At 42.3% G+C, this 14,962-nt stretch overlaps 1 protein-coding gene across 4 annotated transcripts in view; it reads left to right on the top strand.

Annotated features, from left to right (window-relative positions):
- Positions 1 to 14,962, top strand: part of fbxw7 (F-box and WD repeat domain containing 7) — a 129,329-nt gene extending 114,367 nt beyond the window's left edge. For all 4 annotated transcript variants that reach the window (XM_084931681.1, XM_084931680.1, XM_084931679.1 and 1 more), the window contains 4 exons: positions 3,809 to 3,990; positions 7,624 to 7,849; positions 9,951 to 10,161; positions 12,335 to 14,962. In XM_084931681.1, the coding sequence (XP_084787807.1) occupies positions 3,809 to 3,990; positions 7,624 to 7,849; positions 9,951 to 10,161; positions 12,335 to 12,603 (888 nt within the window). In that variant the 3' untranslated portion in view covers positions 12,604 to 14,962. The remainder of the gene's footprint in view (positions 1 to 3,808; positions 3,991 to 7,623; positions 7,850 to 9,950; positions 10,162 to 12,334) is intronic.

Below are 14,962 nucleotides of genomic sequence, written 5' to 3'. Positions count from 1 at the left end.
TCACCAGCAGGCTCTAAAGCTTTTTTTTCCCCCTCCTCAACCCACCCTGCATTCAGAATGACATCACAGACAGAGGTTATTGTATGCGCTTTCTACAATGCTAATCTGCCTCAGGATTGTTTGTTTACATTAGTCATGAAGGCGAGATGAGCCTAAATCCGTGTTTGGTTGCTGTATTCAGAGCACACATTCCCTCTGTGGATTTCATCTCTTTGCCTCCTTAGCTCTCAGCACCACAGAGAGTGAATCCCTCACTGGAGAGGAATGGCCAGTTAAGCCGAATCGACCATTTCGGTGAAGTGGCTGTCGATGCCAGTAAAACTGTAAAGTAAAAATACAATGAGATTACCGGCCCCTGGATTTGTTTTTTCTCCCTGCTGTCAGAATTCTTTAGTCTTTGCCAGCTTATTTGAAGACTTGATTGCTACTTTTTCTTTGTCTGTCTCTGAGATGCAGGTCTGTAAAGTGGCTGTCAGTGATCTTGAAGTGTTACACAGCTTACAATGGCTGCTGTAACTACCAGTGTTCATATCAATATCATTTCTCTTGTACTTTTTTTTTTATGGTGGGGTGGGGTGGTTGTCTTATTGCACGTCTCCCAAGATTGTAGCCATTATCTTTTCTCTGTAATTTTCTTGTAGTGATTTATTTGAATTTCGTGCACCTTTTTGTAAACAAATCTTTCAACTTCAGCAAAGCACAGTCACCCAGTCTCTACTTCGACAGCCCTGACACTTAACTCTTACTGAGACCTGGATCAATAAGAGACTGCAGCATGGTGATCAGCTGAGATGAGAAACTGGGATTGTGTTATACTTTTTTTTTTTTTTATCATGCTCTGAAAGGACGGTATGTTTGATTTGGGGTCAGAAGTAGTCCCTCAAATCAGTAATGACTTTGGTGACTGATTATAGATTACAAAGGTAAATTGGCTCAGAGATCAGCGTGGTTACCTTTTCTCCAGGAGAGTGCAGAGATCCACCTGCAGCAGCATGCTTTGCAGGTGGGTGATTTAAAAAGTCGGGATGGGAAAAGAAATTGGTCACTGCGTAGACAATTTGTGCCAAAGAGAGACCACTATTAACGCTTCCCTCCTGTTTGTGCTCCTCTGCCTCAGAAACATTGCCTCCACTTTAGAGGCATCGGTACAGTTCCCCTGTGATGGGATACTGTGGGGTGACTCAAAGGCTGCCGCATTCAAAATGTTCTCAGTGTTGTCTTTACACCAAATACTGCATCCGATCAGATGTTTCCATCGGCTGTTTAATGAATCTGTTGACAATACCCTCTTCTCTCCCAGATTTGTTTGTGAATTATGTATTTTTCAAGCTCATTAGGTATTTTTTTTTAGCATAGAAAGTGTGCATTATATTAATAAGCCTCATTTGCATGAGCATGGCCTAAATTTTTAATTGCTCAACAAATATTCATCAGATGCAGTTACTCCAGCAAAAATAGAGCTTTAACAAACACCACAACCAGCATTTGCCTTTTCATCTTTGCAGCTAGTTTTGTCCTGCCCCTCGATTCATCTTGTTATGTAAAACACGGCGACTTGAACCCGTTCTGTGAGGTAATCAGGGAATTATTATATGAGAATATTTTATATAAAGACTTCCGCACCTGGAACAAAACTGGGTTGCTAGCTAGTAATCAGGTTAGACAGTGGGTTTTATTTATGGTGGAAGTACTGCAAGAAGCAAGCAGTGCTTAAATTTTAAACAATATAACATTATCTGCTGGATCTTGGAGACGTGTGGTCTGGCAGATCTTCAAAAAGCTTCTTTTTCCTGCTGAAGAAACTGTTGCGTAGACTGTTCTTGAAGGCTCCGTCTTTGGCTGGATGGACCTTTGTCTTTGCTTGTCTCCAGCTTCAGCCGGGGACGTCAATCTTCCATCCAAGCACACAAACAAACACATCTTGCTGCTTCAAAGGTGGCTACCTTGTGCTTAACAGAGCAGAGTGTGTCCTTGGTGGTGCCTGTCAGAGGCAGCCTCAGCTGTCAGGCAGATTTAAGATGGCAGAGCTGCGGACTCCCGTCGTATTCAGGGAGAGGTGTCCTCTGCGAGAAGCTTTAGCCGCATTGACACACGTCCCCTGTTTTTAACTGAAAACAAGGGGAGATCCACAGATTACAGGTGGCTTTTGGAACTGTTAACAGGCTGAGTAGCGAGCATCTGAAATCATTCATTAAATGAAAGTATGGATTATTTCTCCATGTAGATCAACCTGTATCAAGATTCTTATCCTCAGCTGACTGAATATTGTGCATTCATAATGAAGCCTCTTTTTCTTTTTTTTCCTCTCACTCTTTCTGTGGAGGAAGCACCGTGTGATTACCCATACTTATGTGACATGTCTGTATTATCCACTTACTTGGAGACAAACAGTAGATCAAAACCATGTCATCAAATCATCAACACAAGACATGGAAAAGGCAAATAAGAGAGGGGAAGAACACATTAGTAAGACTCTGTTCGCCTGCCGCTTTGGTTATGCGTTTCATAGTCTATCTTGAGACATTTGTAACCTCTCATTCCTCTACTGTCAAACAGTCAAGTATGGAAGTGAAACTATAGCCGCAGTAATCTCTTAATCATCTGGTATCAGGCTATAATTATCTGATGGCTTCACCTGAGCCAGTTTATTTTAACCTTTGCTAAGCATTAGTTGAACCCACATTGAGCCCTACATCTGGCCCACATTTTCTCATATTTGAGGTCTTGAAAGGTGGGCTGTTCAATACAAAGGGAAATCTCCTGCATTTGTCTTTCAATGAGGCCAGCTCTCAGGTTGCTAAAGCGGATACTCCCCCGCCACAGTTTTTAAACCAAGAGGAGATCTGAAGCAAATGTAAAGCATTGTATGAAAACCCTCATGTGTTTAAAACGGGGGAAAAAAGGCAGGCCTTCACACATTCATTAAACGAGCGCTAATCTTCTTTCATTCTTTGGAACCGGCTTATTTTATGTTTGTTTCACAGACAGATAAAGATGCCTAAGCCCTTCATTTCAGATATTCTCTCGTCCCACGTAGTGTTTGAGTAGGCTTTAATCACACTCTCGTTCTTGGAGGCTTTGATTTATGGGAAAAATCCTGCATTATTGTATCCCCAGCGTGATGTAATAAACTGCTGGCCTGTAGTTGAGTGTTACGCAGCAGTATCGCTCATTCATCACTAATGGAAATTAAAATGTGTGCACAAACACTGAAAGTAATCCTCACGATACAACGCAGTTTTCTGGGGGGTTACATTTCAGTGGCAGACTCCACTCTAAACTTGACATGAGCACAGCAACTGCAACTTCTACAGTTTTTTCCTCCCTAAAAGAATTTAAATTGAATGCGTTTGGGAGGCTCAAATGGGACAAACTGCTTGGACACAGATTGAGTTGATCAGAAAGATTTCCATAAGTGCTGTAATCAATAACTAATCTCCTGTCCCTAATGAGGATGAATGGAGACATTTTAGTGAAGACTGTCATCAACCCTTCCTGCAAATGATTTGGCCACTTTCTGAAAGTTACGTTAAATTTTGTGCAGAGCTCTGGGAGGTTTTGTCCCAGCACGGCAGCAGCAAGTGTGGACTCAGTTTTTCCTTACTGTAAAATGTCAAATTAAATTTTCCCTCTTTTCCCCCCTGAAGGCAGCGAGAGGGCATGGGAGATTTTATGAATTCTTAAGCTGAGCTTTGATATGTATGAATGCCATCACCCCAAATGCCTTTCAAATGAACTTTTCTAACATCAGAAGTCTGTACTGTCCATCAGGAATCCTGATCAAGACTCTCCTTCTTCTCCTCTTCAGTGTCTGCGGACGTTGGTGGGCCACACAGGGGGCGTGTGGTCATCCCAGATGCGAGACAACATTATCATCAGCGGCTCGACTGATCGCACACTCAAGGTCTGGAACGCAGAGACGGGAGAATGTATCCACACCCTCTATGGGCATACCTCAACAGTGCGCTGCATGCACCTACATGAGAAAAGGTACGGAGCAGCTCACTGCTGTGCTTTAAGCCCAAGCTTGAAGGCTCTATGATGCTTTCGATGAGATGAAGATTTGCCCGATCAGTCATGAGCTGAAATGAGTAGAAAATGTTTTTCATAATAAATTTAGTTTAAGCCTTTTTTTCAGGCTAAACTTATCAAATACTACCAGGTTCCACTCTAATAATTGTTGCTTTCATCGCTCGTGTGTGATATTAAACTGATTTTCTTTGCGTTTTAGATAAACAGAAAAGCGTTTTGTGCTATTGATATAGCAATCTCTGAAAATAATAGTTTTGTTAGTGGCATCCTTAAATGGGTCAATTTTAGTATTGTAGTGAGCTTTGCCAATTGTGTACTGCTGTGTGAAACTGTGCGCCTTCCTGTTTAAGAAATTGTCATGTTTTGTTTAACCCTTAGATGTTGTTTTTCTTCAAAATCTTTAAAATGAAAAGTTGTAATATATTCATATTCCAGATATTCCTCATAAAATATGTTTGTAACATGAGGCCATTTCTATTTTTATTTATTTTTTCATTAATTTAAAAAAAAAAATGCAGTTTTTGTATCACTACCCCACTCTTCCACAAGTGGGGTCAAAAATGACCCCAAGCAGTTCCTCTGGAATCTTCTATGAAACTTTCATTCTTAGCAACTCTGACTGTCCCACTTACACTTCTGATGGATCAAGAATTCATTTTTACACAGTAACATACATGATTTATAGTCAGAGCTGCACATAAGTGGTCCGCAGGTGCGCATTCGGTGTCAAAATAAGTATTCCAAGAAATTCCGAGAATATGCGCTTCTTTTGCGGTGGAGGAACACCAAAGTAATTGCTTACGGAGCTTGCTTTTTCGACATCTTTAAGAGTTCTGAACAAATGTCTGTCCTCCTCCAGATTATCCTATGTACGCAAACGCGCGTTGCAACTTGTTATCTGGTGCGTGTCTTTTATTTTGACAGCGAATGCGCACCTGCGGACCATTTATGTGCAGGCCATCGGAGGCACTGACTCAGAATCGGACATCTCTGATATAGAGGACCCAGACTATTGTCCCCCCCCACTGAACAAGGCCAGTCAGACACAGAGGAGTCCTCTGATGAGTTCTCTGAAGGAGAAATGGATATTGAGTCTAACAGAATGAATTAGATGAATTAGACGGCCAGGGCTTGCACCTGGGTTTAGTACTGTCTCCCCAATAGATGCATGGAAGATGTTAATGTCTGATAATATAATAGAAGAGGTGCTGACATGCACAAACATGGAGGCGTGAAGAGTAGCCACAGACAGGGGAAAGGTTTGAAAAAATGTAATCAAACATAAGCTCCTGGCCTTCATTTGATTGACCACTCTTGCAGGAAGTGAGAAGAACTGGGATGTACCAGTAGGTGTGCTTTTTGGGAGTCCTCTGCATAACCCATTGTACAAGGCCACTATGTCAATTCAAAGATTTAAAGATATTCGCCGTTTCTTGCACTTTGATGACAAGAGGACCAGAGCCTACAGACTGAAAACAAACCATATGGCAGCTTTCCGCTACATATGGGGCCTGTTCCTGGTCAACTGCAGGCAGAAATTCATCCTCAGTGATTGAGTTACAGTGGATGAACAACTTGTGCCTTTCAGAGGGAAGACCCAGCTTCTGCAGTATATGCCGAGCAAGCATACAAAAGTGATACGAGTGATACAAAAACTCCAATTTCTTAAAATTGATGAAAAAATAAATAAAAATGCAAAGGGCCTCATGTCACAAACATGTTTTATGAGGAATACCTCAAATATGAAAATATAACAACTCTTCGTTTTAAAGATTTTGAAGAATAACAACTGAGTTTATAGCAAAAGGCATTGATTTTATTTGGGGTCATTTTTGACCCCACTCGTGGAAGAGTGTAGGTATTGGTAGGTTGTGCATCCAAGGGTTAATACTCTTGTTTTCTTGCTGGTAGGAACGCTGGCTCTGCCTGATCTGTGCCTGAAATCAAAGTTGATCCGCACATGAGCAAAGTGCTGAAATGAGTACCGGTTACCTCATGTGATGTCTGCGTGTGTCGTTCAGTTTTATACAGGAGTATAGACTTTACTTTTTTTTTTTTATCCTTTTGTAGAAAAAGGTCCAAACATGTTGCCTGACCTTGTTCATGGATGTCAAAATTGGCTTCAAGTGCTAATAAGAATTAAATGAAACCTTTTTTTTCATAATTTGTATAACTAGGGATAAGATTTTACTTCAGTCTTTTTTTTCCCCCCAGTGTCTTAACAATAAGAGTCCATCTACTACAGTCTAAGCTTTTATTTTGAAAGTTCTTGATAGGAACAAGCTTTTTTTTTTGCATGCGTACAGCATATTAGGCACCAGTGCCTCTTTTGTCTGTTTATTAGATGTAAGGCTACAGGGAGCATCTAGTTAGCATAGCTTGGCAGAAACAGTGAATTTATCTGTCTCAAACATTTACAGCAGTCCAGCAGCATCTCCAAAGCTCACAAACTCACGTTTCACATGTTTTTTTGGCTCTAATATACTCTATGGGATAAATATTTGTTTTAATTGGTGTTAAAAATAAAAAAAAAAGCTTAACCATATAACTTTCAGAAATAAGAAACATGGGATAGATTAATCCTTGAATGTTCCTTATGATTCATCACACCCACATTTACAGCCATCCCATCTGGTAAATAAGAGCAACTGTACAACGCTAAAAGAGGACAGCATCTATGAAAGAGAGCATGTGGTTTCATAGTGATTAAATGGACCCTGTGAGGCGACTCAAGTGAACTGCTGCTCACTTATTCACTCAGTATCACCCTCTGGAGTCTCGAAGTGCTCTTTTCGCCTTAGGGCCCACCAAGGTTTTTGTGTAGCATTTGATTACTCACTCAGTGGAAATGCTGTGAGCTGCTGGTAGATGGTGAATAACATGTTGGTGATTTCTATCTGTGTAGCACCGCGAGGCGTTTAATAAATAGAGAATGGGCTGTGTGTATCTACAGCATGTTTTGTTTTATTTTATTCTATGTATTTATTTATTTTTTTTGCTAAATTGAAATAGCCCGTAGAAAATTTAAGGTCAAATGCGGAGAGATGCCCATCTTAGTCCTTACTGAAGTGTCTTGAAGCTGATGGAAGTTGATGAAAGTATTGACCTTAAGTGTGATAATCTGAAAAATGTTCAAGTTGAGTAACTGTCACTCTAAAGGGAGTTTCTCTTCCTGTAACCGGTAATATATCTTTCCATTCAGGGTGAATTCACAGATCAGGGCGGCTGTTAAGGACAGGTGTGGGGGTTTATTTCTACATTCATGTATGAACATGAATGTGATGCTGTGGGTTACTCATTGTCAGAGTAGTGAGGATCCGTGCATACGTGCCTCATTATTCTGTCAGTGCATTTACCATATTATGAATGAGCAGTTGTGTAGAGTATTGAATTTAATCTTGGAGAATGGATGACTTTAAATGCACGTTACATCTGTGGGAAAGCAGCTCAGCATAAAGGCAGCTATTGAATTCACGGTGGTTTGAACTGATTACTGCACCCGTACTCATCAACATTCATTCCTGAATCTCTCCTGAATATCTGTGTTGTTCTACGGTTACCTTTCTCACTGTCTGCGTTTGTGTCATGCAGGGTGGTCAGTGGATCTCGTGATGCCACGCTGCGCGTCTGGGACATTGATTCAGGTCAGTGTTTACACGTCCTCATGGGCCACGTGGCGGCAGTGCGCTGCGTCCAGTATGACGGGCGACGGGTGGTCAGCGGTGCCTACGACTTCATGGTGAAAGTTTGGGACCCCGAGATGGAGACCTGCCTCCACACGCTGCAAGGCCACACAAACAGAGTGTACTCATTACAGGTGAGGCCTCCCACAGCATTAAAGAAAAGACTGGTGTATACCAATCAACCTTGGAGCCAAATGAAATGTACGAGTTACTTTGTTTTAGAGTCTTTGAGAACTCGTATAAAACCATTCTCGTTTATGACGCAATGAATCAGATGCAGTTGGTAGTTTTTAGGTCCATATATGTAAGAACTCGTCTAACTACATTATTGTAAGGGCTGTCTGTAAGACTGATGTGAGCATAAAAGAGGCTTTAACTATGTTTGACTATTGTCAAAGGGCCGGATTTGCTAATCTAAAAGAAATAGCACAAGGCTCCAATCAGCATAAAGCAAGCAGGTTGTGTGCGTGACTTTCTACCAGAATTTATGAGCAACCAGTTCATCTCAGCCTTAACGAGAGTAGGACAGATTAAGGTGGCAAGCAAACACATGTGGGTTTGAGTGATCTACTAAAAACACAGCTTGTTGCTTACAATTTGTCAAACATAATACAGTCGTTAGTTTTATGCATGCATTTCTCTCTCAGCACGGCAGCATAGGCCAGAGACGGTGGAAGTTCTCTGTGGTAGAAATAATGATGTACTGGAGGAATGGGAGAAAATTTAAATAAACATTTCAAAATTACAATATCCAATCTTTTCTGCAAATGTGACACCTCTCCTACACTATTGGTGGAAGTTCTGTGGGTGGCATTTTCACCCAGAGAGCTTCTGCTCACTGGATGGTTTCATCCCCATTCTGATGTTATGTTTGAACAGGTCATCTTTGTCATATCTAGTTTCTGTCATGTGGTTTGCTGGTTAGATATTTGTGAGTAGTTCAACAGGTGTAACTAATCAAGTGTCTGTGTAGGGTAACGTAAAATGACCACAGCAGTCTGAGTGGAGGAACTACAGAAACAATGTCCGTGGTTCTGACATGAAAAAATCTGCCATTAAGCTGAAAGTTTCATGATTTTTGTCATGAGGGATGACGCCTTACATGATGCCTTACATCTCTGTGTGTTAAAGGAAAAGTTTATCAAAGCTCTGCTTAACTTCTTGAAAAGAACTACAAGCCAAAAGACTGAAGGGCTGAAAGACATTTTGGCACAGTGGGCATGCATAATTTCTTTAAGTTGATAGTTAAGAACCGTGTGCCTTGACAGTGGATGTTTTAACACCTTTTTGTGTGGAGAAAATCCTGAAACTAGTTATGTCAAATGCAAATCTAGATTTGACCTTCTGTTCTTTAAATGTTGAAATAACAGTGCAATTAGCAGCAAACTGATTACCTCGAACTTTCCCCTTTTTGATCCCCAAACTTCGGTGACGCAACAATGGGTGACTCAAGTAACACTTAAGGGAAAACAGTCATAAAGATACTTTCGCGCTCATGGCAGTTGTCATGTTTGTGTCACCAGAGTGGTTTGTGCTATTAAGAGTACACAGGTTAATTTTAAATGAAGAGCTTCTAAACGGGCCTTTTTACTGTACAGTTTTCCTCTTAACTGTCCTAAACTGTAGGAAGTTCACTGCCGCGTGTCCTCCAAGGACTTCTGTGGAGTGAAATATTGCTTGTTAGGCTCAGGCAATTGCTTTAAACCTGCGGTGCACAAAAACATCTCTCTTTTTGCATGAATTTTTTAGTCCTTTATCTTTCTCATATTCATGTGCAATTCTATATTCTTAATTTATTATATCCCAGCATATATGTGTGATGTTTGTTCGTTTGGAGGAAGGGGGGAAAAAAGTTTATACCCGTTTGTCCTCTAGTATGTCCTCTCTTCTCATCCACTCTGTGTGATGACAGAGCACTTTAGCTGGTGCCATAACCCTCACAGAGGAGGCTGATTACTGCACTGATAGATTGGTTTTTGTGCCATGCTGCTTTGATAGACTTTTAAAGTGTTGGTTCTCTCCAACTAGATTTGGGAAGCAGCAGAAAAGCTTTAACAGATCAATACTGTGCATCCATTTTAAATGGGTTTAGTCTAAGGTTAATAGAAACAAAGTACGCAGTGTTGAAATGTAAGGTGCTTTTGCCGTCAACTCCAACTTCAAGTGACAGTTTTGGTTATCTAGAAGCGGCCGTTTGATTTTCAGATAATTTAAACGTATTCATTGTTTCTGCAGTTCGACGGAATCCACGTCGTGAGCGGCTCATTGGATACGTCTATAAGGGTCTGGGACGTGGAGACGGGCAACTGCATCCACACGCTAACGGGGCACCAGTCCCTCACCAGTGGCATGGAGCTCAAAGACAACATCCTGGTCTCAGGCAATGCAGACTCCACTGTCAAGATCTGGGATATCAAGACTGGCCAGTGCCTCCAAACACTGCAAGGTGAGGAAAGTGAAGTATGAACAGTGTGAGAGTTACTGTAAAACTTCTGGAAAACCAGAGGCTGTCTCAGCTGTTATTGAAATCTAATTACATTTTAATGACAGCTTTTCATGACTACATCTCACACTTTTCTGAGTCCATCATGTTGGCAAAGCTGCGGGTAGTTGTTGCTGCAATGGAAGTCTCCAGGACCACACACGGGCAAAACACTGTTGTAGGATGCATACGAAACTGCTGCACATTTACTGCTATTTGGATAAACCGTAAAAGAATAAGTGTTCTTTGTACTGCATTCAGCTGAGTACTCACACAGCAGCTGGTGCATTGTCTCCCACTCAGAAGAGCTTGACCTTAGTGGCTCCAACGTTTTTGGGTGTTGTTGGAGGATGTTTGCTTATCACTTCCAAATTTCTGTGTTTATTTGCTGGGAGTCATGAGATCAGACGCCAAACTCTTAGCTGTTTTATTCTGATAAAATAATTTCAGATGTGAGTCTTATGGGCAGACCTTACACTAAAAAATCTGTACAAAGGTCTCATGTGACAGGACAGCCAGGCTACATCAGAGATTTTGGGGATGTAACTCTTATATTTTCTTTCTCTCTTAACTTTCTGTCCTGTCCTGATGTGCCACTGTTTTCATCCCACTAGACTTGGTTATGTTGTACTCAAAGCAGCTACACCCAAGGTGGCTGCAAAACAACTTGCGTGCAGACTGAAATGTAGACTTATAGATCCATGAATAAATGACTTACAGTGTAGAAAAGTGGCAATGCTAGCCTTGGAGGATAACAACAACAAAAAACCCGTTAGATGGGACTCTGTTTGATACTGACAGTCCAATTAAAAATCCATCTAAATTACCTGTTTGTGTGTGTAAGTGGAGCAGAACTGAGCCAACACCTTGCAAGCCTGCTGGTCCTGATTACAGTCTCATTTCCTTTGTGTCTGAATAGTTCTAACTCCATTAGCAGCACTGGTGCCTCACAGGATGTTGGAAATCCTTTGGCTGAATAGCAGTGGCAACCAGCAGTGCCCCACTCCTAACCGCCCTCATTAGCAAACTCCAAACCCGCATGCGGGTGCTGCGTCCACAGCGCACACAGCAGCCCAACAAAGGATGGTCGTATAAGAGCCTTAAGAAAGCAGGAGGGACAGCGTGCAGGGAGGGAGACTGTGGGTCTGTCTGGTGAAGAGAGGTGACTACAGCAAAAGACTGAGGGCCCGGGAACTTTGTAGGTCATATAATTAGGTCAGCAGACAATTTCTGCCATTCATTAGTGTGTTTTGATAAGACAATAGGCCAACAACAAGGCTGTCACTGTCAGCTCGAGAGCGCATAGGTAATGATGGAGCAGAGTGCTTTGTTGTGGTAATGGGAAGAGCAGAGGGAGGAGAGAGACAGGCAAGCTGGGGGTTGGTGCAGAGCAGTATTGTGTAGCCGGGTAAATAACTCAGCCTTTGAACTAATCAGAGACGGAAACAGAAAAGATGTGAACGCTTGTTCAGAGATTTCAGCAGGTTTTGTCTGTGAAAGGTTGTGTATCCAGAAACAAGTTAAATGCATCTGAGCTCACAATTCAGTCAAAATCAGTTCATTTGCCTGCACTCGACTCCGCACTCATTTTTGTTTTCGCTTTAATTGATTTAATTAAGGTATGATTTTCAAGCCTGAAGGAGTCACGCATACAGTCACAAATAAACTCACTTCAGCCACTACACGCTTTAACCGGTATGTACTGGCACCAAACAGACCAGACAAAGGTGTAGCTGAAGCTGCTTAGCGTCTGTGACAGACAGGAATGAGCCCTGGCAGCTCGTCCTAAAGCCTGCCAGCTGTACGAAGATCTCATTGTCACAGCACCGTCAGGAGTAAGAGCTCTTCTTTCACCTCACAGGCTGACAGAGATCTTGCTTTCAGATCTTTCCCTGTATCTGGGTTCTTCATTATTTTTAAATTCACCCATTCTTTATTTGCCAGTAGACTAGCACGTTTGACCAACATTTTCCACGAGCTTTGGTAGAAAGGGATTCCCCTATGTTACAGGTTTTAGGACCTGACTGATCCAGACACATTTACTGTAAACTTTAACCTGAATGTAAATGTTTTAAGCCATGAAAAAAGACTTTTCTTTACCTCGTCCCACTAAATATAATTATCTTTGTGTCTTCAGGTCCTCACAAGCACCAGAGCGCCGTGACGTGCCTCCAGTTCAACAAGAACTTTGTCATCACCAGCTCGGACGATGGCACGGTCAAACTGTGGGACTTGAAGACTGGAGAGTTCATCCGTAACCTGGTGACTCTGGAAAGTGGCGGAAGCGGCGGTGTGGTGTGGCGCATCCGGGCCTCCAACACCAAGCTGGTGTGCGCGGTTGGTAGCCGCAACGGCACAGAGGAGACCAAGCTGCTGGTCCTGGACTTTGACGTAGATATGAAGTGAGAGGGAGCGCGGTGGGGAAGGACGAAGAGAGCGAACCGCACAGGAAGGAGTAGAGAGGGAATGGGAGACGAGGAAACCTGGAAACTGGAGAGCCAACATCCAAATGCTAGAACCACAACCACCAACAGTGGGCTGTCCTGTCCTCTACCATCATCTTCCCACGTCCCCCCCCCCCTGCTTTTTTGGGCAAATGTTACTGACAAAGAGACACACCCTCACCTGTTCAGCCCCTGCTTTTGAGCCCCTTCCACCAGCACAAGGTGGAGCCTAAAGGGGGATCGGGTTGGAAACAAGGCGAGGAGGGCGGAGCACGACTGGTCTGTCCCTTGATTGGCTGTGAGAAAGAAGAGGAAGAGGGGAAAAAAGAGAGGAACGGCCGAAAATGACTGAACTGTTTTGAAGTGACACTCAATCCTTTCAGTTTGGGGGCAGCTTCACTCAGAGACTTAGTTTCGCTCAAGCCTGACAGATTTTGACATGTACAGAGATATATTATTTTTTAAAAGCCCCTCCCACCCCCCGTAACCCCCTCCCATCAGTGTGCGCGCCCCCCCCCCCCCCCCAAAAAAAAAAACAAAAAACAAAAAAAAGAAAAACACACATACACTCAAAAGGCCGACCGGAAAGTGGGAAACGTTGACCGTAGGTTAAGGCTGAGAAAGGTGGATTTTCCACACACAGCCGCACCTAAAGAGCTGCTCGGTGTAGCCTGTTCAGGCTAGTTTCTCGTCACTCCATTTCTGTTCCTGTTTGTTTCTCCCCTTCTGTAGTCTGATTTCTTTAAAATACCGCACACAAACACAACTGTGAATTTCAACACCTCTTTGGTTTATCATATGAAAGGTTTTGTTTTTTCCGCCTTTTCTCACTGTTGCCAACAGCAACAAATCCCAGTATTAGAAACCTGCCCTGTTTAGGTTTGCCATCTTTGTCACAAGGGTTTATTTTGTTTTGATTTGTTTTCTTCCTGGTTCTTGCTTTCTGTTTTCTACATACCTGGGTTCGGAGCGCCGTCTCCACATGAACATCAATGCTGTCCAGATTTTTCCAGAGTCTAGCTGGGGTGGTTTCCTCAATGCCAGTGCTGTGACGAGAAGAAGAAAAGGTCCTTTGCTCTAAGCGCTGTGGATTAATGCCCCCCTGAAACCCACTCGTCCCCCTCCCTTCCCCTCTACCGTTTTCCCCCCCAGTGGCCAAACTGTATTTATGCTGCTAGATGAATGGGGAAAAAGAAAGAGAGAGATGGAACTTTTACTTGCTGTGACGTTTTAGTCCCAGGCAAAATTCCAAATTGAACTCTATGTTTGGACTTACAGAAACAAAATATGAGAAAAAAAGGTAACATCCAGCTTTTTATTTTCTGTTTTGTTTTTGCCACTGAAACTTGAGCCAAACGTGCCTCTACGAGGCCGAGAGGAGGGAGCGTGTCCGACAGATACCGGCGGGGAGCGCCCGCAGAGAGGAAACAAGGGGATGTACACTGTTGGCGTGCGTGCGTGCGTGTGCATGAGTGCGTGTGTTTAGCGTGTTAATGGGCAACTTGTAAACACATTCCTTGGGACAAAGCTCTTTCGGCCTGTTCTTTGGGGAAATGTACAAATGCTGTTCAGACTGGCAAAGACAAAAAAAGCGAAAATATTTAAAAAAAAATTAAAAAAAAATCCTAGCAGATGTATCGATTTTTAACAGGTGAATGAAAGAACTGTCCATATCCGTGCGTGTGATTGTTGTTCCGTTCAAAGATGTCTGAAGCAACAGAGGAGACCATCACAAGCATCAACTGACAGGCGGAGCTGCCGGGAGTCTTAGTGTTACATGTGTCGCAGTCGAAATCACCCAGGCGGCCGCGGCCTCGCGGGTCGTCATGGGGGGAGAAATTTTAACAAAACAAAAAAATCCCACAAAGGCAACAAAACATGAACAGAAACATTGTAGCCAAACAAAAACCGTCCCAATCTCCAAGAGTCACAACTCAAGCTGAACTGTGAAAGTGGTATAACACTGTATATTAAAAAAAAAAAAAGAAAACAATCTTGCTCTATCTCCTCTTGTTGTTTTCTCCCTCTGATTTTAATTTATGATCTGGTTTGAGAAATCAGATTTGTTGCAGGTGTTTTTATTTCTTTTATTTCTTTGTTTTTTTCCAGTTCATGTAAACTGCCTGGCAAAAAAAGAAAACGGACAGAAAAAACCTTAAAGGGATTGTGTATTTGTTTGATTCACTTAGAATTTTATTTTCTTATAACTTAAGTGCAATAAAATGTGGGTTTTTCTTTTTTCATTTCAAGCTGACAGTTGTCTGTTTTTGTTACCTGTATGAAGGCATCTTATGTGTTCAATAAAGCAAATTATTTGGTAA

This window comes from Perissodus microlepis, chromosome 6, assembly GCF_051167445.1.
Source record: "Perissodus microlepis isolate ML-2025 ecotype Zambia chromosome 6, ASM5116744v1, whole genome shotgun sequence".
NCBI classification, from domain to species: Eukaryota; Metazoa; Chordata; class Actinopteri; order Cichliformes; family Cichlidae; genus Perissodus; species Perissodus microlepis.
The sequence above is the reverse complement of the archived record's forward strand: the minus strand, read 5'-3'. Positions and strand labels throughout refer to the sequence as shown.